The sequence below is a fragment of the Chaetura pelagica genome, unplaced genomic scaffold, assembly GCF_000747805.2.
Source record: "Chaetura pelagica isolate M959 unplaced genomic scaffold, ChaPel_1.0 scaffold610, whole genome shotgun sequence".
Taxonomy (NCBI): Eukaryota; Metazoa; Chordata; class Aves; order Apodiformes; family Apodidae; genus Chaetura; species Chaetura pelagica.
Genome location: NW_009951801.1, coordinates 123,674 through 147,260, shown reverse-complemented (window position 1 = coordinate 147,260; position 23,587 = coordinate 123,674). Strand labels below are relative to the sequence as shown.

The following is a 23,587-nucleotide window of genomic DNA, read 5'->3' as shown; positions in this document are numbered from 1 at the left end:
GCAGTTCTCACCCCTTCTGTCAGGCCAGGACTACCTGGGAGCAAGGGGAGGCTTAAATCCCCCCCTCTGCATTCCTCCCTCCGCTTCATCCCCACCAGCACCTCTGGGATCGGCTGAGGCGAGGGACAGCCCACCCCCATCCTGCTCTCAGTGTTAGCGTACAGAGATGACCCCCAGACCCTAATGGGGGGAGGTACCAGTCCTTGCTCCAGCCTTGTCCCCTCTGCCCAAGCAAGTCTTACACTTTTCTATGGTAGGCGGGTTGCTAATAAAAGTGAGGGCAGAGCAAGCATGGCTGTGCAGAGCTGTGTAGGTGCTGAGCTGGGGTGAGAGAGGTCAATGATAGGGTACTGTGGGGGACAGTATCCCTGGGGTCCCTCAACACTGTGCCAGGGCACTGTGGGTGGAGGTGGATGCGGAGGCTCAGATCCCTCTGTTCCCCTGTCCACAGTTGTGTTTCTCTGGCCCTGGTGTTTCACCCAGTGGATTCTGAGGTGGGGGTTTACACTGAGCCCTGGAGCAAGACAGGTACAGTGGGGACAATGGCCCAGGCTCCCCTCCTTGCTGTTCTGCTGCTGCGGGGTGCAGAGGTGCCAGCAAGACCTCTCCTTTGCCCCTTGCTTCCCACGGCACACTGCCTGGCTGGAGGCAGCCCAGCCCCTGCCAGGCCAGGCAGCTGCCTCCTCCCCGGCACATCCCACTCTCCTTGGTCATCTGTTCCGTATTTACTGGCTGAGAAGTTCCCCTGCAGGGCCTTGGCCAAAACAAACAGGACAAGGCACAGCTCCTCTGCCTCTGGTACGGGCCAGTCCCTGGCCCCATGGCATGGCTGGTGGGGAGTAGGGGCTGCCCACGAGAGCAGGACATGCATATACATATATATGCATGCATGTGACCCCTTCCACCCCACCCAGCTCTTTTCTTCTCCAGAAAGGCTGGGTTGGGACCCAGCGTGGTCCCTAGGCAGTCCCCAGGGTCCTGGAGCGTGGGAGTGTGGAAATGCAGCCCCCAGAGGCCATGAACAGCTTCCAGCAGGATGTGAGCCCCCACCCCAGCCTTTATGGGGGGGGGGGGATGTTTAATGTCTCCTGTGTTAATGGGCCTGGGAAACGGCATGCATAATCTATTTTGCTGCTTCCCCCCCTTCCCCCCCCCCCCCCCCGCCAATAACTTACTACTCTTCTATGAGTTTAAAGCAGGCAGGAAAACAAGGGCGAGCAGCATGCCCAGCAGGGTGGGCAGGGACATTGGTGACAGTGGTCACATCACTGCAGGGTGATGCAGTTTATTGGAGGGGTACACATCCCCAGAGTTTGGGGGTGCTTGCAAAGCAGCCAGGCCAGTGAATGCAGGAATTTGTCTTGGAGCTCTGGGGCAGGCAAGAGCCAGGAGGGCTGGTGGGGGCTGCGCCAGCACTGCCAGAGGTGGACATGCTCTTCCCTGAGCTTGCGCTGGAGCACGTCTCTAGAGCAGCTCAGAAACTGGGACGGTCCTTCTTGAGGCTCTTGTAGTCAGTGGAAACTGCCAGAAACTGGAGAAGGGAGGGACATGAGAGGGGGTTGTGTGCCCCATGACTGTCACTTCAGCCTAGTCTTGGCTGTGACATGGGAGGGACAGTGCTCCCCTCCCCAGATCTGAGCACAAGGAGCTGGAGGGCTCATGCACCTCTGTCCCAGCACTGATGCCACCTCCCCCTTCCTTGAGGAAAATGCAATGTCTTGCCCTAAATGTGGCCATTTCTGCGCCCCAGAGTGCCAGGTCCCCAGTTCACCCGGTGCTCACTTTATACTGGTCCGTGGGGCTCAGCTTATTCCAAGGTTCAGGATTATTTTTTCGATCCCAGCTGTAAGTGATGATGGTGCCATCAGTGCCTGTAAGGAGGGGGGGGAGAAAACACCCAGTCCCACAGCCCCACCCTTCCCATTTTACCCCCACTAGTGCCCCCAGCCATGGCTCTCTGCAGAAATAATCCTAGAGGCCATTGTAGCTGCACACACCAATTTTGCTGTAGTTGGCAAATGGGGGGGCTCTCGGTCCTTCCAGCCCTCCTCAGTGAGAAGCTGGGGTGGGAGCCAGGCAGGCTCCTGCCCAGGCTGGTGCCATGGCCAGGACTGGCTCATTCATGCTGTTGTCTGGCCTCCACCCTGGCCTACAAGCCACTGCTCTGGCAGCTGGATGTGCAGGGGTGCACGTCTGCCCTAGCCCTGCTCCCCCAGCCGGCCCCTCTGCAGGCACTGCCCTGCTTCTCCTGCCTGGGTGGGGGAGGCTGCCTTCTGGCCTTGGCTGCCCTGCCTTGCCCCCTTTCCCCAAAAGCCTCCCCACCATGAGCCACACACCCTACCCCCTCCCCTATGTTTTTGGGTGGTGGGCAGAGAAAGTCTTGGCTGCTCTGTTGTGCATGCCTGCCATGGGCAAGCAGGGACATAGCATCTGTGCAACATTTATGAGTGTGCAAGGCAAAAGCAAAATGCATGGGGTGGCTGGTTTTGTTTAGACAAAGTCTTCCCAAAGAGGACATGTCCAGTCCCGTCCCAGGAGGGGTTGTTGAAGGCCAGCAAATCCGTGGGATGGGACTCTGGAGACAGCAACTCACGTCTCCCTGCAATCCTCTGATGTTGTCAAAGAGCAGAATTTTCCATCTGGAAAGATATGTGTGTGTGCGTGCATGTGTGCACATGTGTGAAGGGGGGGGGTGTGTGTGTGTGTGTGTGTGTGGTGGGGGTTGGAGTGGGTGGCTGTGCTGCAAATGCAGATCCCTAGAGCTGTTTAATAGCCTGCTGTTGTTTTATCCCACTTCACACACACAAGCACACCCCTGTGCTTCCACCATCAAAGACAAGGTGCCTGGATCTGCTAATTGCTGAGCTAAGTACCCTGGGCAGCTGGCGTCAAATTAAATCAATGAGCGTTTTCCCGGGAGCAAACAAATATTAGATAGGCATTAGACAGCGTGAGGCTGCAAGGACCACGGGCCACTGAGATATAAGGGAAAAAAAGACCAGCCTTGTGCGCCACAGCATGCCTGTCAGTCCTGTGCCACTCCATCCACCCTCTATTCCCCATCAATCCAGCCTCATATTTCTCTCTCTCTTCCTCTCTCTCCCTCTCCCTCCCTTCCTCCCTGCCTTCTTTTCCTCTCCCCCCCCCCCCCCCCCCCCCCCGCCAATAACTTACTACTCTTCTATGAGTTTAAAGCAGGCAGGAAAACAAGGGCGAGCAGCATGCCCAGCAGGGTGGGCAGGGACATTGGTGACAGTGGTCACATCACTGCAGGGTGATGCAGTTTATTGGAGGGGTACACATCCCCAGAGTTTGGGGGTGCTTGCAAAGCAGCCAGGCCAGTGAATGCAGGAATTTGTCTTGGAGCTCTGGGGCAGGCAAGAGCCAGGAGGGCTGGTGGGGGCTGCGCCAGCACTGCCAGGGGTGGACATGCTCTTCCCTGAGCTTGCGCTGGAGCACGTCTCTAGAGCAGCTCAGAAACTGGGACGGTCCTTCTTGAGGCTCTTGTAGTCAGTGGAAACTGCCAGAAACTGGAGAAGGGAGGGACATGAGAGGGGGTTGTGTGCCCCATGACTGTCACTTCAGCCTAGTCTTGGCTGTGACATGGGAGGGACAGTGCTCCCCTCCCCAGATCTGAGCACAAGGAGCTGGAGGGCTCATGCACCTCTGTCCCAGCACTGATGCCACCTCCCCCTTCCTTGAGGAAAATGCAATGTCTTGCCCTAAATGTGGCCATTTCTGCGCCCCAGAGTGCCAGGTCCCCAGTTCACCCGGTGCTCACTTTATACTGGTCCGTGGGGCTCAGCTTATTCCAAGGTTCAGGATTATTTTTTCGATCCCAGCTGTAAGTGATGATGGTGCCATCAGTGCCTGTAAGGAGGGGGGGGAGAAAACACCCAGTCCCACAGCCCCACCCTTCCCATTTTACCCCCACTAGTGCCCCCAGCCATGGCTCTCTGCAGAAATAATCCTAGAGGCCATTGTAGCTGCACACACCAATTTTGCTGTAGTTGGCAAATGGGGGGGCTCTCGGTCCTTCCAGCCCTCCTCAGTGAGAAGCTGGGGTGGGAGCCAGGCAGGCTCCTGCCCAGGCTGGTGCCATGGCCAGGACTGGCTCATTCATGCTGTTGTCTGGCCTCCACCCTGGCCTACAAGCCACTGCTCTGGCAGCTGGATGTGCAGGGGTGCACGTCTGCCCTAGCCCTGCTCCCCCAGCCGGCCCCTCTGCAGGCACTGCCCTGCTTCTCCTGCCTGGGTGGGGGAGGCTGCCTTCTGGCCTTGGCTGCCCTGCCTTGCCCCCTTTCCCCAAAAGCCTCCCCACCATGAGCCACACACCCTACCCCCTCCCCTATGTTTTTGGGTGGTGGGCAGAGAAAGTCTTGGCTGCTCTGTTGTGCATGCCTGCCATGGGCAAGCAGGGACATAGCATCTGTGCAACATTTATGAGTGTGCAAGGCAAAAGCAAAATGCATGGGGTGGCTGGTTTTGTTTAGACAAAGTCTTCCCAAAGAGGACATGTCCAGTCCCGTCCCAGGAGGGGTTGTTGAAGGCCAGCAAATCCGTGGGATGGGACTCTGGAGACAGCAACTCACGTCTCCCTGCAATCCTCTGATGTTGTCAAAGAGCAGAATTTTCCATCTGGAAAGATATGTGTGTGTGCGTGCATGTGTGCACATGTGTGAAGGGGGGGTGTGTGTGTGTGTGTGTGTGTGTGGTGGGGGTTGGAGTGGGTGGCTGTGCTGCAAATGCAGATCCCTAGAGCTGTTTAATAGCCTGCTGTTGTTTTATCCCACTTCACACACACAAGCACACCCCTGTGCTTCCACCATCAAAGACAAGGTGCCTGGATCTGCTAATTGCTGAGCTAAGTACCCTGGGCAGCTGGCGTCAAATTAAATCAATGAGCGTTTTCCCGGGAGCAAACAAATATTAGATAGGCATTAGACAGCGTGAGGCTGCAAGGACCACGGGCCACTGAGATATAAGGGAAAAAAAGACCAGCCTTGTGCGCCACAGCATGCCTGTCAGTCCTGTGCCACTCCATCCACCCTCTATTCCCCATCAATCCAGCCTCATATTTCTCTCTCTCTTCCTCTCTCTCCCTCTCCCTCCCTTCCTCCCTGCCTTCTTTTCCTCTCCATTCATCCTCACACACTGTTTTTATGCCTGTCCATTCCTTTCTCTCTCCCCATTCCTTCTCCAACCATCCATCCCACTGGTTTCCCATTCCTCTGTCAATCCATCCCTCCCCACACTGTCTTTCCCCTTCACCATCAGTCAGATATGGCTTTTATCTGCCTCATCACCCACCCGTCCATCCTGCTCCTTTTGGCGTCCCCATAACTTCTCTCAGTTTCTCCGGCCAACCTGTAGCTTCATGGCATCTGGTGCAGTGCCCAGAGCAGCAGGTTGTAGCCCCCCACCCTCAAGCACAGAGAGGGCAGATGGTGCCCCAGCTTCCCTCACCACCTTCTGGGCACCTCTACACCTGGATTTGGCTATGCCTCCCCAATGCTTGTCATGCAGGTGTCAGAGTATATCCAGGCCCCTTGTGCCCCCAGGCATCAGCTCCCTCAGCTCCAGGAGAGTGGGGCGAGTGACTGAGGGGTGACCAGGGGCACCCTGACCCATACCTGACATCTGGGCTGTACAGAGCCAGCCTCAGCAAGTAGAGGACAGCACTGCCTAGGCCAACACTGATGAAGCCAATGAGGGGAATGAGCTGCAGAGAGAAAGAGAGAGAAAAATGAAAAATACCCCAATAAAATGAATATTTATCAGGCCGACTGGAGAGTGAAAGGGAGAGCTGACACACCAGGAGATTTACAGGGGAAATATGGCAGAGCAATCCTGTAGCTGGGCTGTGGTACACAGTGTAGCTGTCAGCTTGAGTGACTGAATTAAAAGAGGGAGAGAAAAATCGGCTCGTGTTGGAGAGGAATTGGATTTGGAATGAGAAATTACTTTCCCTCTACCTGCAGCTGCCCAGTGCTGGCGCTGACTGGTGTGGCTGCACTTGGCGGGCCTGGGGACCCTCTTCCCAGCGTGCATAGTGGCCCTAGTGAGGGGCTGAGCCTCAGCTAGCAATTCTTCCCCAAACAGTGCCCTCGGCCCCTTTGGTCAGTCTTTCCATCCCCCTGGAGGGCCAGATGTCACACCAGCGGCCGAGATGCTGGGTTCACAGGTCTCCAGGACATGGTGACAATACAGCTTGGGGAAGCACTCAGTGCACCCCCCAGGAGATGCTGCAGCCCTGCAACAGGCATCCCTGTGAGCAGGAGGTCCATTTGCCCCTTCCACACACACGGGGGCTTTTATCATGCCTTTACAGGGCACCAGATCCATCTTCGTGTCTCCACTCCCCCTCCGCTTGTTATGCTGATCCCCCAGTGCCCAGGGGGACGTGGCCTCAATCGGAGCTGAGACGAGGCTGCTTTGACCTCCCCCAAATTGCCGCAGCCTCTGTGCCATGGAAGACGCTTTGAGCATAATGAACCTCCCACCATCCTGTGCCCCTGGGAAGGCAAACACGGCCAGCGCCTCACAGTACCCATTAACGCGGCACAGGGAGCGGGGCTGGCGGCATGGCAAGAACTGTGCGTGCAGTTCCCGTTGCCAGCACCTGAGCACCTAGATTGGATTTGCAGTTCTGCTTGGCAGCTTGAGCTCTTAGCAAGTGTCTCCAAACCCCCACCTGCCCACACAGCACACAGTGACTCAGTTTCCCCATGTGAGTGAGACTGGGGCGGGGTGTGTGTGTGTGTGAGTCTAAAGCATGAAGAAAACAGGTGGTCCAAATCCCTCTGTTCTCTGACCAGCACCTCAGTGACCTGCTTGGGGAGGGGGGTTATCTGGGGAAGACACCTGGGCAGTCAGACATGTCCCCCTCCCCAAATGCTCCCTCTCCAGCCTTCAGTCCTCATCAGGCCTCCCCATCCTTTCTCAATACCCCCAGCATAGCCCGGCTCCTGCACAACGGTGCCCATGCCCCAGCCAAGCAGTGCTCATGCTGGTTGATCAAGTGCCCAGCAGATGCCAGCGCCAGTTCGGGAGGTTGGAGGCATCAGCAGATAATGATCTTTTGTGCCGTGTGCGGCTCGGTGCCAAGAGGATCTGGCAGTAGCCACTACCCAACAAGCGCTGGCTAATCAAGACGAACTCCACAGCGTCGGGAATTGTGGTGTCTGTTGGAGGAGATTTGGGGCGATGGATTCGTCTCACCATCTGTTGCTGACACCTTCAGGGTAATTAATGACTGGGAAGAATTAAGGGTGGGGGAGCTGGGGGAACTGCTCATGCAGCAGGTGAGGGGTTCTGGAGCTGCAGGTGCAGGCAGTGGAGCCTGTTCCCCCCCAAGACATGCATAGAAATAAACAAGACATCTTGAGAGACTGATGTAAGGATCAGAGATTGATTAGGCATACGGAGAGTCAAAATGCTGTTTGTGTGTGTGCACTGTTTGCCCTTTAACCCTTATTGTGGGGACCTGTTGGGAGCAAGGCAAGTGCTGCCCTGCTCCCAGGACCCCCAAAGCCCCCTGGCCAGGCATAGCTGGTCCATGCCACAGCCCAGCTGCTGGTCCATGCCACAGCCCAGCTGCTGCCCCAGCCACGCTCAGCACTTCCCAGCAGTGCCACAGTACTCCCCTGGCATGCCTGGGACATTAATTGCTGCCAGGCAGGTGGGCAGCCGGGCTGCTGCAGGGAGAGAGTCTATTGCCAGGTGAAAGTGCTGTGGTACCTGCCTGGCATCAGCTGCAGCTGATCACATGTAATGGATGACATGTTAAAAATTGCCCCAACCTCTGCCAGCAATAATCCTAATTAACACTGCTGAGTGCATGCCAAACACTTCACTTACAGGCTCCCATGACCACCTCCCCTTTACACATACTGTTCAGCCTCTCTGTGCCCCTCAAGTCCCACACAGCCATCTTGTATGAGTTGGGGAAACTGTGGCAGGCATGAACAGAAAAGACCCAGACCACCCTGTTCTGCAGACAGCAACACACAGCAGTGCTGCAAAGATACAGCAGAAGCCCTGGCCTGTGCTGTTAATCCCTCCATTACCACTGAGGAGGTGAAACACACCCAGGCATCCTGGCTGCCCATGCTCCCAATGCTGGCAGCACGAAGGCACCCGCCTTTCCCTGGAAGAGCCCAGCGTTACGGCGCCTCCTGTTCTGGCCATGGCCTCTCCTCCCCTGCCTGAGTTTGCCCGAGCCAGGCACCCAGATTCTCAGCCATGGATCATCATCCTGTTCAGCCTGGCTGCTCAGCCTTCCCAAACCCAACTGCCAAGAGCTTATGTGACCTTCAGCTCAGCATTTGCAGCTTGTTAACCCTCCCCAGGTCCCCAAAGGGAGGGTCCCCACTGGGCAGTGGGGACAGGAAAGGGGGGGGGCTGTGGGGACCCTCTGACAAGGCCAGGTCCCTGCTGTGGGTGGGGAGGGATCCAGCATGGCAGCAAAAGAGGCTCATCCTGGCAGGGACCGGAAGCTTCTCCAGCTGCCTCCATCTCGGTGAGTCTGCTGGTTATGAGGGTTAAAGCATCTTTGTATACAATACTCTCAGCTTGAAATTTTGACAGCGGAGGACAGGGACAGATCTGAGCTGAGAGGATGGAAGTTGGCACTTCAGTCCTGAGGCTGCCAGGGGAGTGGGGAGGGGGCTTGATTTCCATTCCCATCTCTCCAAATATGCCCCCTGAGCAGTGTGCAGGGGGGAGGACATGGAGCAACACCCTTCACCCCAGCTGCTGCCTGTGGGCGTGCCTGCCAGGGTAAGTAGTAACTGTCAATGTGCTCGAAGCCCAGCCTGTCTCAGCGAAGGAGCCCTGGCCCCTTGGCAGCGCTGGAGGGAGGGAGCAGGTCAGACAGCGCAGGATGGTCTCACATGTCCTCAGAAAAGGAGGGTCGGGGACTGCTGGGACCAGCTTACCTGGAGAATGCTTCGAGAGCTGGGAGGACAGTGTGAAGGGGAAGCTGGCAAGCAGAACAACCCTGGGAAGGCACAGGGAGGACAGAAAAGCTGGACTGGGAGGCTGGGAAGAGGTTTGGAGAGTGGAAGAGGGGTTTGGAGAAGGGTGCAAAGGGCATTGGAGGGCAAGAGGAATGGGGGTGGTGGGAAGGAGGGAGATGGGTGTTGGGAAGCAGGGTTCCTGAGGCACATGGGGAGAGAAGGAAAAGGGCGAGCCTGGATGGACAGGGGCTGCAGAGAGACCTGTGACAAGGAGAGGGGCAGAGGGATGGAAAGGAACAAGGGAATCCCTGGAGGGAGGGGATGTGGGCTGACTCACTCCGGGGTGCCGCTTCACATGCCGGGAGAACATGGTTCCAAGCAGGGGGCCCTTCATGGCAAGGGTGTGAGGAAGGTCTGGCTGCAACGGCAGGCTCCTGAATGCTGTCCGAGGATGGAGGGTGGGCAGGAGATGTGAGGGAGGTGTCTGCAGCAGGGCTGGGAGGGATGGGGCGGGACAGGATGGGGATCCTGGCCAGCGACATGGTAAACTGTAAGGGGAGAGGGAGGCTGAGGATTAGATTCTGAGCCCTGGCTGCACTCTGCCCCTTTCAGCCTCTTCTGTATTGAGCCTAAATGACCAGGTTAACAATGAGCTTTGGACGTCTGAGGTCCTCGCGTGCTGCTGCACCCCAGACTGCATTCATGCCTCAGTACAAAGGGGTAGCCACTTCCCTCCACATGCAAGTCCTTCACACGTTGCTCGGCACCGTCCTGCCAGGGCAAACGATGGGTAGTGTGATTTGTTATGACAACTTTGCCGATGTTTGCTGCCTCCCCTCAGCACCCCCCTCCACCCTCCCATTTATGATAAACGACATAACATCTAATTTACATTTAGCAATGCAAATCTCCCTGGCAGTAACAGATGCTGCTGTACATATGGAAACCAGTTATTTGTATACACTGGCTCTTAACAAAAGACTGGGGAGATGGCTGGAGTGGGCAGCTGAAAGAAGCAGGATAGAACTGAGCAGTGAATGGAACCTCCTCCAGGGGAGGTGGTCATTCTCTGGCAGTGGCAAGAGCCAGCACAGCCTCTGTCTAGCTCCCACTGTGCAGTTTTGAATTGGAGCACCCCAGGGAGTCTGCTCTCCCACACACACTCAGAGCCCTTTTGCTGCCCCCAGCCCTGCAGTTCAGTCTTCCTTCCCATCTCAGCACCCTCCAACCTGGCACAGCCCGGTGCCATTGGTGCCACTCCATCCTAACCTCATTTCTTTCAGCAAAGTATAAGAGGACATAGGGGAGAAACTTCTTTGGAGTGTGTGGAAAGAAATAAACAAGGTCTGAATTGCAGCCAGCAGCGCCGTGTTGAGGCCTTTGTTGATATAATTAGAGTTTTGAAATGGGATTGATTAAGTGCCACTCCCCAAGACAGAGTGCATCCTGCCCTCGGCACAAGCACGTGCGTCCTTTGCTGTGTTCCTCAGCCAACAGCTGCTGTGGCACAGGGACAAGAGTGTGGCATGTGGGGAGGGTGTATGTGTGTGGGGTCACATAGGGGTGTGCAGGAGGGTTTTGTACACACATGTGTAAGTGGTGGGACTCATGCAGTGCCATAACCCCTTTGGAGCTCAGCACCAAAGCACTGACCAGGGTCAGTGGTGTCCAGCTGCATTAGATGCCTAGGAGATCTGTGGGATCCTGGTGCCATCACAACCAGGTCTGCTTCAGAAAAACCTGTATCTCTGCACCCCAGCCCAATGCAAACTCCAAACTCACTGCAGACAAGCCCAGGACTTCCCCTAGAGATGCAGTGGGATTCCATGCCCACAAAGCCCAGCTGCCTCCATGCTTATTAATGACTGTAATTAAGAGAGTTTAATTCTATGCCATGCTTCCCTCTTTTGTGGTGATTACAGCGCATGCCCAGCTGCTCAGGAGCCCTCCTGGGTAGGCTGCCTGCAGCCCCTTGGGAGCTACCATGGTGAGGGGCTCAGACCTTTGGAGTGCTGAGGAGGACTCTGGCATGCTCCCCACCCACCTTGGCCCCGGAGAGAGACATGATGAACACCAGCAGGTAGACACTGCTCCTCTTTCATGACTTCTCCTGGCTGGCACCACACATCTGATGGATCAGCACTTTTGGGGAAGAACAAGACAGCTCACAAATACTGCTAGAGAGAAAAGAATTCCAGGAGCTGATCTCAAGAAGCAGGCACCTGCAAAAGTAGAGGGATACATATGTGTTCATCTAAGCAGCGCTGTGCTCACGTACACGTGTGCCAGTGGCACACATGTGCCTGCACAGTCACATCTACCTGCACACACGTACAAACACCTGTGCAAATGCACAGATGTGCTTGCACACATGGACATATGGACGCCTTTATAAGCATACATTGCTTGTACATGCACATACACACAAACGCGCGTGGTGAGGTGCACACACACGTGTGCTGGTGTAGTGTCTAGATCCAAGGGCTATGAGGAGCTGCCCCCACAAGGTGGGAATCTGAAAAGACGAGTGGGGTGGAGAGGGACTGGAGGCTGCAGGGCCTTGGTGTCTCCACTCACAGCTGTTGTGGCGTGTTATTTTACAACCACTCCAAAAATATTATTCAAGATGAAGGAGAATCACGGCTGCTGCGAGCGAGCGCAGGGCCGTCGTGGGGAATTTATCATTCTGAATTGGGTGCCCCCCTCACAACGCCACAGTGATGAAGTGCTTCATTAATGGGAGATGCTGCAGCTTGGGGCTGAACGTGCCTGCACCTGAGCATGCCATTTCCTCTGACTCGCAGCCATGGCACTCAGCCCCTCCCAATCTCCATACAGCCCCCCCAGCCACCCAAACAGCCTCCTGGGTCCACACAGCCCCATTGCATGGGGCACTGCCCCACAGTTCACAGCCTCTACAGTCTCCCTGGCCCCACAGATGGCACCTGGTGGTTGTGTCCACCCAGTCCTGGGAGGAGCTGCCCTGAACCCTTTTCTGGTGGCAACACAGGGTCATCCCTTGCTGCTAACAGGGACCTTTTCCCTCCTTAAGGTTCTGCTCATGCTGAAGCTGTAAATCTCACTGGATTTTGGCAGGGCTCAATGGAAACCATAATAAAAAATTCATACCAACTAAAGCAAACAAACAATAAACAAACAGCCAATAATTAAATGGTGAATTAACAGGATATATTTCATAGCCCCACAGAGACACACTGCAGGACCAGCCCCAGCAGAGGGAGAAGTATCCTCCCAGTACCTAGCCCCTGCTTGGAAGAGAAGTGCAGTCCTAGCCCTCAGGGCTGCTGCCTGGGACCCCTTGGCTGCACCCCAGTGCATGTCTGGCCCCACAGGTGCTGGTGAGGCTGGGCAGCACTAGTATGTCCATGAAGGGCATCACATGCCAGCACTATTTTGACAGGTTGTGATGACTTGCACAGTCATATAATGATGGAGCAACCACTGCCCTTCCTTCCTGCCAGACCGTAATGTGCACATAGTGCTGGGATTGTCCCACCTCCCCTCACCTTAAGCTAGTGTGTGATGTCATGCTGTCACCGTTGTCTCAGGCTCGACAATGACGCTTTCAATCCCCTTCCCCTCCCACACAGGTAGGGAAGGAAGGGGAGAAAAAGAGAGAAACTTTACTGGACTGAAAACTAAACTACAAAGCTTTAATTAAACACTAGTGATAAGAGAAAAGATACACAATTATATACAAATGTATTCAAGAAATGTACAGAACCCCTGTTGCCTCCCCCCACCCCCAGCAACTCCCACAGCACTCTCCTTAGCTGCAAACAGTCCCAAAAAGTCCTGGAGCTGCCAGAGAAACTGTAGAGTTATGAGAGTCAGGAGAGCTCGAACCTAGGGGTTGATGCTGATGGATGGATGGAGTCCTCCCTGGACGCCAGCCATGGATGGAAGAAAAGGGAAGAAGAAGCAGGAAGCAGTTGTCTTTTGTGATCTCTGACCTTCCTCTGAGCTCACATAGCTCTATGGAACGGAATATCTCTGGCTAATTTTGCTGTCTGTCTAACTCAGTCTCCTTCGGGGGGGGTTATAGATCTCCCTGTAGTGCCTGAGCCAGCAGAGTAAAGATGTGACCTTGGAGACCCAGCAGTTAGAAAAACATTCCAGCTCTTATCAGCCCAAGCTGGGACACTTTGCTACTAGTTAAAAGTAAGCTTACTGAAGGAAAATAACAAAAAACAAACAGTAAAAGGAAAAGTGGCTTCATCCTAGCTCAAACCAGGACACATGCCCACCCCATGACATCACAATCTTCAGGAGCTGATCTCAAGAAGCAGGCACCTGCAAAAGTAGAGGGATACATATGTGTTCATCTAAGCAGCGCTGTGCTCACGTACACGTGTGCCAGTGGCACACATGTGCCTGCACAGTCACATCTACCTGCACACACGTACAAACACCTGTGCAAATGCACAGATGTGCTTGCACACATGGACATATGGACGCCTTTATAAGCATACATTGCTTGTACATGCACATACACACAAACGCGCGTGGTGAGGTGCACACACACGTGTGCTGGTGTAGTGTCTAGATCCAAGGGCTATGAGGAGCTGCCCCCACAAGGTGGGAATCTGAAAAGACGAGTGGGGTGGAGAGGGACTGGAGGCTGCAGGGCCTTGGTGTCTCCACTCACAGCTGTTGTGGCGTGTTATTTTACAACCACTCCAAAAATATTATTCAAGATGAAGGAGAATCACGGCTGCTGCGAGCGAGCGCAGGGCCGTCGTGGGGAATTTATCATTCTGAATTGGGTGCCCCCCTCACAACGCCACAGTGATGAAGTGCTTCATTAATGGGAGATGCTGCAGCTTGGGGCTGAACGTGCCTGCACCTGAGCATGCCATTTCCTCTGACTCGCAGCCATGGCACTCAGCCCCTCCCAATCTCCATACAGCCCCCCCAGCCACCCAAACAGCCTCCTGGGTCCACACAGCCCCATTGCATGGGGCACTGCCCCACAGTTCACAGCCTCTACAGTCTCCCTGGCCCCACAGATGGCACCTGGTGGTTGTGTCCACCCAGTCCTGGGAGGAGCTGCCCTGAACCCTTTTCTGGTGGCAACACAGGGTCATCCCTTGCTGCTAACAGGGACCTTTTCCCTCCTTAAGGTTCTGCTCATGCTGAAGCTGTAAATCTCACTGGATTTTGGCAGGGCTCAATGGAAACCATAATAAAAAATTCATACCAACTAAAGCAAACAAACAATAAACAAACAGCCAATAATTAAATGGTGAATTAACAGGATATATTTCATAGCCCCACAGAGACACACTGCAGGACCAGCCCCAGCAGAGGGAGAAGTATCCTCCCAGTACCTAGCCCCTGCTTGGAAGAGAAGTGCAGTCCTAGCCCTCAGGGCTGCTGCCTGGGACCCCTTGGCTGCACCCCAGTGCATGTCTGGCCCCACAGGTGCTGGTGAGGCTGGGCAGCACTAGTATGTCCATGAAGGGCATCACATGCCAGCACTATTTTGACAGGTTGTGATGACTTGCACAGTCATATAATGATGGAGCAACCACTGCCCTTCCTTCCTGCCAGACCGTAATGTGCACATAGTGCTGGGATTGTCCCACCTCCCCTCACCTTAAGCTAGTGTGTGATGTCATGCTGTCACCGTTGTCTCAGGCTCGACAATGACGCTTTCAATCCCCTTCCCCTCCCACACAGGTAGGGAAGGAAGGGGAGAAAAAGAGAGAAACTTTACTGGACTGAAAACTAAACTACAAAGCTTTAATTAAACACTAGTGATAAGAGAAAAGATACACAATTATATACAAATGTATTCAAGAAATGTACAGAACCCCTGTTGCCTCCCCCCACCCCCAGCAACTCCCACAGCACTCTCCTTAGCTGCAAACAGTCCCAAAAAGTCCTGGAGCTGCCAGAGAAACTGTAGAGTTATGAGAGTCAGGAGAGCTCGAACCTAGGGGTTGATGCTGATGGATGGATGGAGTCCTCCCTGGACGCCAGCCATGGATGGAAGAAAAGGGAAGAAGAAGCAGGAAGCAGTTGTCTTTTGTGATCTCTGACCTTCCTCTGAGCTCACATAGCTCTATGGAACGGAATATCTCTGGCTAATTTTGCTGTCTGTCTAACTCAGTCTCCTTCGGGGGGGGTTATAGATCTCCCTGTAGTGCCTGAGCCAGCAGAGTAAAGATGTGACCTTGGAGACCCAGCAGTTAGAAAAACATTCCAGCTCTTATCAGCCCAAGCTGGGACACTTTGCTACTAGTTAAAAGTAAGCTTACTGAAGGAAAATAACAAAAAACAAACAGTAAAAGGAAAAGTGGCTTCATCCTAGCTCAAACCAGGACACATGCCCACCCCATGACATCACAATCTTCCCCTCACTCTTGCCCAGGCCATAATGTACCTCTGAGCACACCTGTCTACCAGCATCCAGGGGCTGACCCTGGCACCATCCATCACACAAGCACACCTGCTCTTCCTTAGCCTTTTCTGGTCCCATAGCTGCCAGCCCCAACAGTGTGCTGGGTTCTGAGAGGGGTAGTGGTGAGCCCCACCGCAGCCCCTCAGTAGCCACAGAGGGCAGGGGCTGCAGGACGGGAGCCCTGGCAGGGAGGGTCTGGGGAGACAGCGTGGAGGTCAGCTCTACCAGGGCTGCCACCATCCATCACACAAGCACACCTGCTCTTCCTTAGCCTTTTCTGGTCCCATAGCTGCCAGCCCCAACAGTGTGCTGGGTTCTGAGAGGGGTAGTGGTGAGCCCCACCGCAGCCCCCCAGCAGCCACAGAGGGCAGGGGCTGCAGGAGGGGAGCCCTGGCAGGGAGGGTCTGGGGAGACAGCGTGGAGGTCAGCTCTACCAGGGCTGCCGTCACACCAGGAGGTGTTTCCTGGAACCATCCCTGCAGTTAACCACCAACTTGGTCCCATCCTGCAATATTGATTTTTTTTTCCCATGGTTCTCTGAAGAAAAGCCCAAGCCCAGAGTTGTGATTTCCAAAGCCTCTTTTATAAATAACCAGGGTCACCAGCTGCCAATTACTGTAATGCTGCCTTGATACAATTTAATAAACATAATAGCCTCTTCCTTCATTGTGACAAAGATACTGGTGGGGACTGTGCTGTGCTGAACAGAGGAACACAAGGCTGAGGCACACACACATGGCTGATACACACACATACAGTTGAGACTGCCCCTTCTGCTGCTGCCACCCATTGTGTGGGGCCCTGGGAGAGGGCTGGGGGACAAGGACCCTCTGGTAGACACAGCCCTCATGGGACTGCCCGCAGAGCTGCTGTGGTCCCCACTCAGCAAGGTGCAGGGAGTCAGCCCAGTACCAGGGTCAAAGACCCCAGGCTCAAAAGACCCCGTACCACAGCCTCCCACGGAGGCACTTGAGTGCCCTGTGGTTCCAGATGCAGAGTGGGAGAGCACCCTATGCAGCAGAAGAAGGAATGGGTCTCATCTCCCACATCCTGGGAGTTTGTGCTGAGACCCCAGCACCTATCACCTCTCCAGCTCTCCATGTCCCACCCCCAGATCTGTTGACTGATGCCAGAGTCTCCAAAATCAATTCCCATCCCCGCCAGGACACAGCAAGAAGGCGACAAATCACGGCTGCTGCTCTGCAGCCCCAGTGCCTCATTTTTCTCGCTGAACTTCATAATAAGAAATCAATGGCAGACGCTGCACTCCTGATGCATCTCCCCTGGGACGGGCAGCAGGTCCTTGGCATCCCCACCCCAACTCTTGGGTCCCTTTGCCAGGCCCCAGCTCTGGTGGGGCCCCCAGTGCAGGGCAGCTCCTTTCCTGCTTGTAGACCCTGACTCAATCCTGGCTCTCCAAAGGCTCCTCTCTTGGATGTGTGCAGCTGGGTACACTCAGCCCCATGCCATTGAGTGGGGCCAGGCTGATTCCCCCTGGCAGTTCAGAGACCTGAGTCTCCTGGCCAGGAACTCTGGCACGTCCTGTCCTGCTGCAGCCTCCAAGGTGGTTGTGGGGTCTGGGGAGCCCAAATGGGTCCCTGCACTATCATGGAGGGGTTGGGGGTGCCATGTGGCATAGAACGTGACAAGAGAGCACCTGGCAGCCCCCTCATCCAGACCTGGGGCAGGAGGGGCTGCAGGACCCAGGCATCCTGCAGGCACAGACCTGGGGGGGCACACAGCTGCTGTCACGCGGCAGCTCCAGCAGCTGCAGAAGGGTCTGGGCTGGGGAGAGCCGCTCCAATTAGCTGTAATCGCACTTCCCCACGGTGCCTGACACCGAAAAACCTACATAATTACCAGCAGCGACAGGGAAGGCAGGACCAGGCGCTTGTGCTTAATTGAGTGTTTACAGCCCTGGGAGGGGGGGTAGTGGGCGATAACAGCTCTACAGAAGAGCAACCCCCCCACCACAGCCACAGAAGACACAGGACAAGGAAGGAGAGTACAGCCACATCCCTTTGGGGCAGAGTTTGCTCTGTCTTCACACCCCTTCCCAGGGCATCCCTGTCTCCAGGCAGACAGGACAGGTAGCCCCTGCCATGACCACCACCAGTGGCCCTTGAGCTCTGGTTGACTTGCAAAGGTATCTGCAGGAGCTGGGGGTCTCACACCTGTCAGCCAGGCTGAAGCCCCCAAGGCCAGCTGGTGGGGTTCACCACATCCAGAATGATGATCACCACCCCAGAGATGATGATGGGGCATGGGGAAACACCTGTCCAAGATTTCAGTCTTCCTGTCAGGGTAGAAGACACAATCCCAGAGGGATGACCTGGTTTTTGTGCTGGAAGGGTGACAACAAGGAGGGGTGATCTGTGAAGTTGTGACAAGCACCAGACTATCCTGTGGCCAACACTGGCCTGCCAACACTGTCCCCACCCCCCACCCTGGTGGACAAAGCTCCTACCCAGATGTTTTCTCGCTAATTTTTCATGAGAGTGATGGTAATTCTGCTCACCGCATTGCCACGGACCCCATAACAATGAGCCCCAGTGCTACCACCAGGCCGGGCAACTCTGGTGTCAGGAGACAGCTGGAGACAGAGGTCTCTAAATGGGGCACAGCCAAGGTTCTCCCCTCTGTGCCTGGTGGGCCCCTGCTGCCTGAATGAGAATGTGCTCCTGCATGTCCTCCTGTGTGGTGTGCATGGGGGCCATACATATGAAGCATGCACACAGACATATACATGCCAAGACACACGGGAGGATGTGCAGCAATAGGCTTGTAGAGACACACATGGAGACGTGGAAATACAGGCACAGAGATACGCACGTGGAGGCATGCAAATAAAACTGCACGCATGTGCATGTGACACACCTGCCTACCCCCCCAGGCAATCTGACAGCCTGGAGGCTTTGCAGCTTCTCCCACCCTGGAGGTGCTGGAGCTGGCATCTTCCCTGCCTTTTGCTCTCTGTGCCCAGAAAATAAACCTGTATGATGGGGTATCTAGGTCAGAGAAGTGCTGTTTTCTGTATCCTGAAAATAGGGATGTCTGGGGGTGGTGTGGGGGGAGTGGGGCACATCAATGTCTCTGTGCAACCCAAGACAGGTGCTTGGGCAGAGCCCAGGTGTCCAAGGCCAGTCCTGATGGACGTTCTGCAGCAGCCCCGTGGCTGTACAGCACCACAATGCTGAGCAAGGAAGGGTTTAGGAGGGAGAGGAGGGGGGCAAACAGCTTTCTGCCATAACAAGTCCTGTCTGCCTGGTTGTCTGCCACTTTCTGATGTGCCCATCTAGAATCACTAATTCAAATAAACCCAGGCTAGATTAATTTTCATTTCCCCATGCAAATCAGTGCTAATTAGGATGGATTTAGTTCACATCACAGGGGCTATGGGGACAGCCTCTGCACACGGTCGTCACTCCCCAGCCAGGCTTTGGGGTGTTTCATCTTCAGTTAATGATTTGGGAGGGAGGACCCCACAGTCTGGAGGTCAGGAGCCAGGGTAGGGGCAGCAGGTAAAGCACAGATTGCTCAGAAAAGCCTGGTCCCTCAGGCCTGGTGCAGGATCCTTGTGCTGGCCAGCATCCCTCCCCTGCCACTCACCAGGACACCCCTTATGCTGGAACCAATTCTGTCCCCCGCAAGCCAACCCAAGAGCTTATCACTGCCTCTGATTAATGCACATGTGGGATATTACTGGCCCACAGAGGTAATGAGTAAAACTGATGGGGCAAACATGGGTGCCAGGGAGACAAGGGGAATCTCACCACTCAAGGGCTCAGACCCATTGGGAGATGCTGCTGGAGTAAGGGGCTATGGGTTTGCATGAGACATCGACAGAAGGTGGCAGGGGGTCCATGGGGGCCCCCCTTCACCAGAACCCTTTTAAATGCAGAAGGAACTCTGGTCTAGAGGCTGGCCTGCCTTGCAATGGGGAGCAGGTGATTGTACCAGCACTGGCACGTCTGGGACAGGCTAGCAGCATCCAGCAGGATGAGACTGTCCCCAGATGACTGCAGTCTGCCCTGCTCTGCAGTGGGGCAGGTGACAGCACAGCCCCCTCCAGCTCTTTCAGATCTGCCTGTGCCTTCTCCCTTGCAAAATATTTAACTAATTAACGTTGCCTGCAGGCTCCAGTTTACGAAGCTTGTTGTTGAGCCAAGGACTTCTGGCTGCCTCAGAGCAAAGACAGTGCACACTGCAAATGGGACCTCTAGGCACAGAGCTCAGCTACCCAGAAGGGCTGGGGCACCTGGGCTTTCCCCACTGCTGCATTCGGTACATGGCTGAGCCCCCTCCAGCACTGGCACCCGTGCTCCATGCTCAGCATTGCACAGCACACAGCTGAGACTAGCCCTGTCCCACCAAGCACCACACAGACCCCAGGACCCATGCTGCATACATGCTGCACAGCCAGTGGCTTGCCCCTGGAAGAGGCTTCACTGTGAGTGGGAGACACAGCAGCAGTGTCCCTCTGTGCCATGCCCCCACACTCTGGCTGCACCACCTTTGCTCCCATCTCTCCTGCCCCCTGAAATATTGCTTTCCTGCTTAATCTCACTCCTACCCCACAGCCCAAAGCCCCCAAAATCCTCTGCACACCCAAGCATCCCTGAGCAGTACTAATCCTCTTCTGCTGCACCAGAGAGGCTGGGGCAGCCTGGAGCAGGGGCAGGAGGGGGGCACTGTCCAGCTGCACCCCACATCCTCATTTTTACTCTCTTAGGTGAATGAGTAGGGTGTTTACAGCACTGGAAGAACAGGAGCCCTTATGCTGGTCTCTGGGTGTGGGAAAGCAATGGCTCTGGTGCGGCTCCGTGTCTCCAAGGGGTACAGCCTGGACGTACAGACAGCCCTAGCGGCAGGATGCTGGTCCCTTGGTTCTCACTCAGTAGCATGGGTGCCTGCACTCCCAGCCCCCTCAGATGTGCCTAGGGACAGAGAGAAGCAGGGGGCTCAGCTGGGGGCTGTGTTGGGCATGACGCTGTGCCATGCCATGGGGGGGGCTGCGCAGCATGGCCAGGAGTCTAGGCGGGCTGTGAGGCCAGAGACAGTGTGACAAACAGCCAGAGGCAGTGCCTGCCTTCTGCCCTCATTAAATCCCCCTAACAAGCTCAGCACTGAGCCCTGGGGCCCAGCTGGACTCAGAGCCAGTCATTACTGCTGACAAGGATCTGTCAAAGTGGGAGATGTGGTATGTGTCCCGTCCCCATAGAGCTGGGGACACCTACCTCCTTAAACCTTTCCAGTTCCCCTTGGGCCCTTTCCTTCGAGCCAGGTGGGAATGCAAATGTGCCCTCCCCCCATGTGCTGGAGCAGGATGGGCTCCCCCTCCTTGCCCATACTGCTGCTTGGGGATGGGGTGAGACTCGAGGTGCCGGGAGCTGTGTGAGGACCCTGGGACTCCCACAGCAGCACTTCTGGGGCCACCAGGAGAATGCAGAAGAAAGGAAGGGGCACAAGGAGAGAGTGCAGGCAGCCCTGTAGAGAGAGGCATTGGACCAGGTGGGAGGTAGCAATGGCAGAGCACTCATCCAGGGTGAAAGGGAGCAAGACTGTGGGACAGGACTGCTGTCGAGCCCTGGATTTCCCCCTCCAAGCTCCTCTCCCAGGACCCGCCTGGAGCAGGAGAGATGGAGGAGGATGACAAGCATCAAGCGCAGCCTCCCCCGCCTCGAATCCCTGAGCAGCGCTGCTCCTTCCCGGGAGCACCCTGGCACAGATAAGGAGCCCCGGTGATCCCCAGAGCACATTTAATCTGGGACAGGACAGTTATTGGATAAATACCATAAATATGTAAATTGCATTTATGCTGATGTATGGCTGGGGGGGCAGGTGGGGAGGCGAGATGGTTTAGTTTAGTTTAATACATTTATTTCCCTGCCTCGAGATGGAGAACAATCTCTGAGCACTGCATCTGCCAAGTCAGAGGAGATGATTCAGGGAGAGCCATGCAGACAGGAGCAACCCAGGGCCAGGCTGGATGTGAAGGGACTCACCTATGGTGGGCAGGCTGTGGAGCGCACCAGCTGGACATCTCCACCTCCCTCCACACTCCTTGGACCTCACTGTCCTTAAATGAACCCCAGAAGGGGTGCACAGGAGGCAGGACCCCCCCATCCCCTCCATGCCAGTGCTGCTTTCCTGGGATGATGTATGGATCCAGCATGACACCAGTGGTATTTCAATTAATTTCTGGGCCTTACAAAGACTCCTGACCTTTCATGAGATGTAGAGAGAAATTGAGGCGATTGATCTGATGGGTCAGGGTGGTTCCTCCACTCTGACATTCTATGTGTTACATAGGGTTGGGGTGGGTGGCAGACCCCTTTGCATAAACCAGCTGCAGAAGATTTAGCAGTGAGATGCTGAGTGTCCCCATGCCAGCAGAGTAACAGCCCCTCTCTGCAAACAGCTAGGTCACAAACAGGCCATTTGCACCAGGAACAGAAAAAAAAACATGAGGAAACCCTAAACTTCTGCACATTAGCCACAAAACAGGGGAGTGTACATCACATTGCTTCTGGAGCACATGCTCCCTTGAGCACACACAAACATGTCCACACTAGGAGAGCATGCAGCAAGCAGCCCTCTTGGATGCAGAGCAGCAGACACGACCACTCAGCACTACCCATCCTCTCCATGACCCTCATCCCATTGCCCACGAGGTGCAAATCACTCTTCCCACCTCTCACTTACCATATAGCTGCCCCCCTCGAGGAGTGAGGAGGGCAGCACAGGACTGCAAGAGGCTGCATGGAGTACCTGGGCACCCCAGATATACATGGCAGAGCTGGGAGGGGAGGAACGGATTCACCTCTTGATTTCCTATTAACTGCTCATCAATCCAATTAGATACTGCATGGAATGAAGGCCATCTGCTTGGTAGGGCTGGGCCCCAGCACTTCCTCCCCATCCCAGAACATGTGCTATCCTGTGCAGCCACTAGAGAAGCCCATGATCGCAGCAGGGAAGGGATCTGGGGAAGGGAGGTTGATGAAAGGGGTTTTACCCAATTTTCCAGATGAGTCTAATTAAGTTGTTGTCTTCAGCTGTTAAATTAGCTGGAGTCCTCCCCCCATTCCATGGGTGGTTTCCCTTCTTCTCAGATGCAGCAAATCAGCTTCCAGCCAACCCTCGCTCCGCTCCGCCCCCCCCTCCCCCTGCAGGCTCTGTAAATAAATAGATAGTCCCAGTAAAATTAACCATATGAGGAGCTGCAAATGAGGTGGAAAATTTTAATGGCTTGGCATTTAAAAGCTGTCTGACAGGACTCAGGGATGTGAGTGGGCAGGGAGGAAACAGTCTTAGGAGTGTTGTATTGCCCTCCTCCTGCCTCCATCCCCAGGCCTCTCCTCGATTTTGATTATTCTCTGCTGTCCTGGAGCATCCCATTTCCCAGCTAGTGGCTGAGATGCTGGGCCTCAGGGAGGAGTTCCAAGGAGACCAGGCATCTGTGCCTCTGCCCTCATGCCCAGCAGCAGACTGCAGCAGTCTCTGGGACACCCCCGGGGTCTTTGTGGTGCCAATGTGACCAGAGGTTAACCTGGGCCAATTCGGAATGGTCAGAAGTAGCAGGTGACTGGGGCAGAGGGCCATAAACGAAATTAGCTGGCAGCAAGCCCTTGGGTGAGGGGGTCTGGGGTGGGTGGTGGGGGCTTCCCTGCTCCATCACCAGGAGCTGCTCCTGAGCACCAGCAGCCCTGGCACAGCCCACTTGGCCAAAGAAGCCCCTCCAAAGCCGCGGGGGAAGCAGAGCCATCTCCATAACCCCACCGAGGCGTCCCTATGGCCACCCCATCACTTCAGCGAGGGCACGTCCACCTCGATGCATTGACATCTCCTGATGATTCTGAAGGCAGGGGAGGCAGAAGGGAGGGCATCGCAGCTCCGGGACTAGGGGAGCCCCTCCCCACGCCCTTGCCGGTGGTCTCCTTGGGGCGGCCCTGGTGGCGGGGCGCAGGGCTGCGGGACGAGCGAGCGCCCCTCGCTTCGGGAGGGGCCGGCAGCGCTGCGACGCCCTCCCGGGAAGCTGGGCTGGGGAGGATAGCTATTTTGTTCCTGAATTCCCCCGTCCCCTCCCCAGCTCGTTAGCGACTGCCCGAATGTGAACATCCATGGCCGTGCCGGGGGTGACAAGGACGAGGCTCCCGCCACCTGCATAGCAAGCAGCCGGCCCCGGTGGCCGGATGGG

General features: G+C 55.5%; 1 protein-coding gene across 1 annotated transcript; it reads right to left on the bottom strand.

Moving 5' to 3' along the window:
* Nucleotides 1-3,473: 3,473 nt before the first annotated feature.
* NDUFA4L2 (NADH dehydrogenase (ubiquinone) 1 alpha subcomplex, 4-like 2) lies at nt 3,474-9,354 on the bottom strand. The gene is made up of 4 exons (XM_010007583.1): nt 9,298-9,354; nt 5,634-5,722; nt 3,782-3,842; nt 3,474-3,530 (listed from the first exon to the last, which is right to left on the bottom strand). The coding sequence occupies exons 1-4, from the start codon at nt 9,352-9,354 to the stop codon at nt 3,474-3,476; spliced, it is 264 nt and encodes an 87-aa protein (XP_010005885.1).
* Between the last annotated feature and the right edge of the window lie 14,233 nt (nt 9,355-23,587).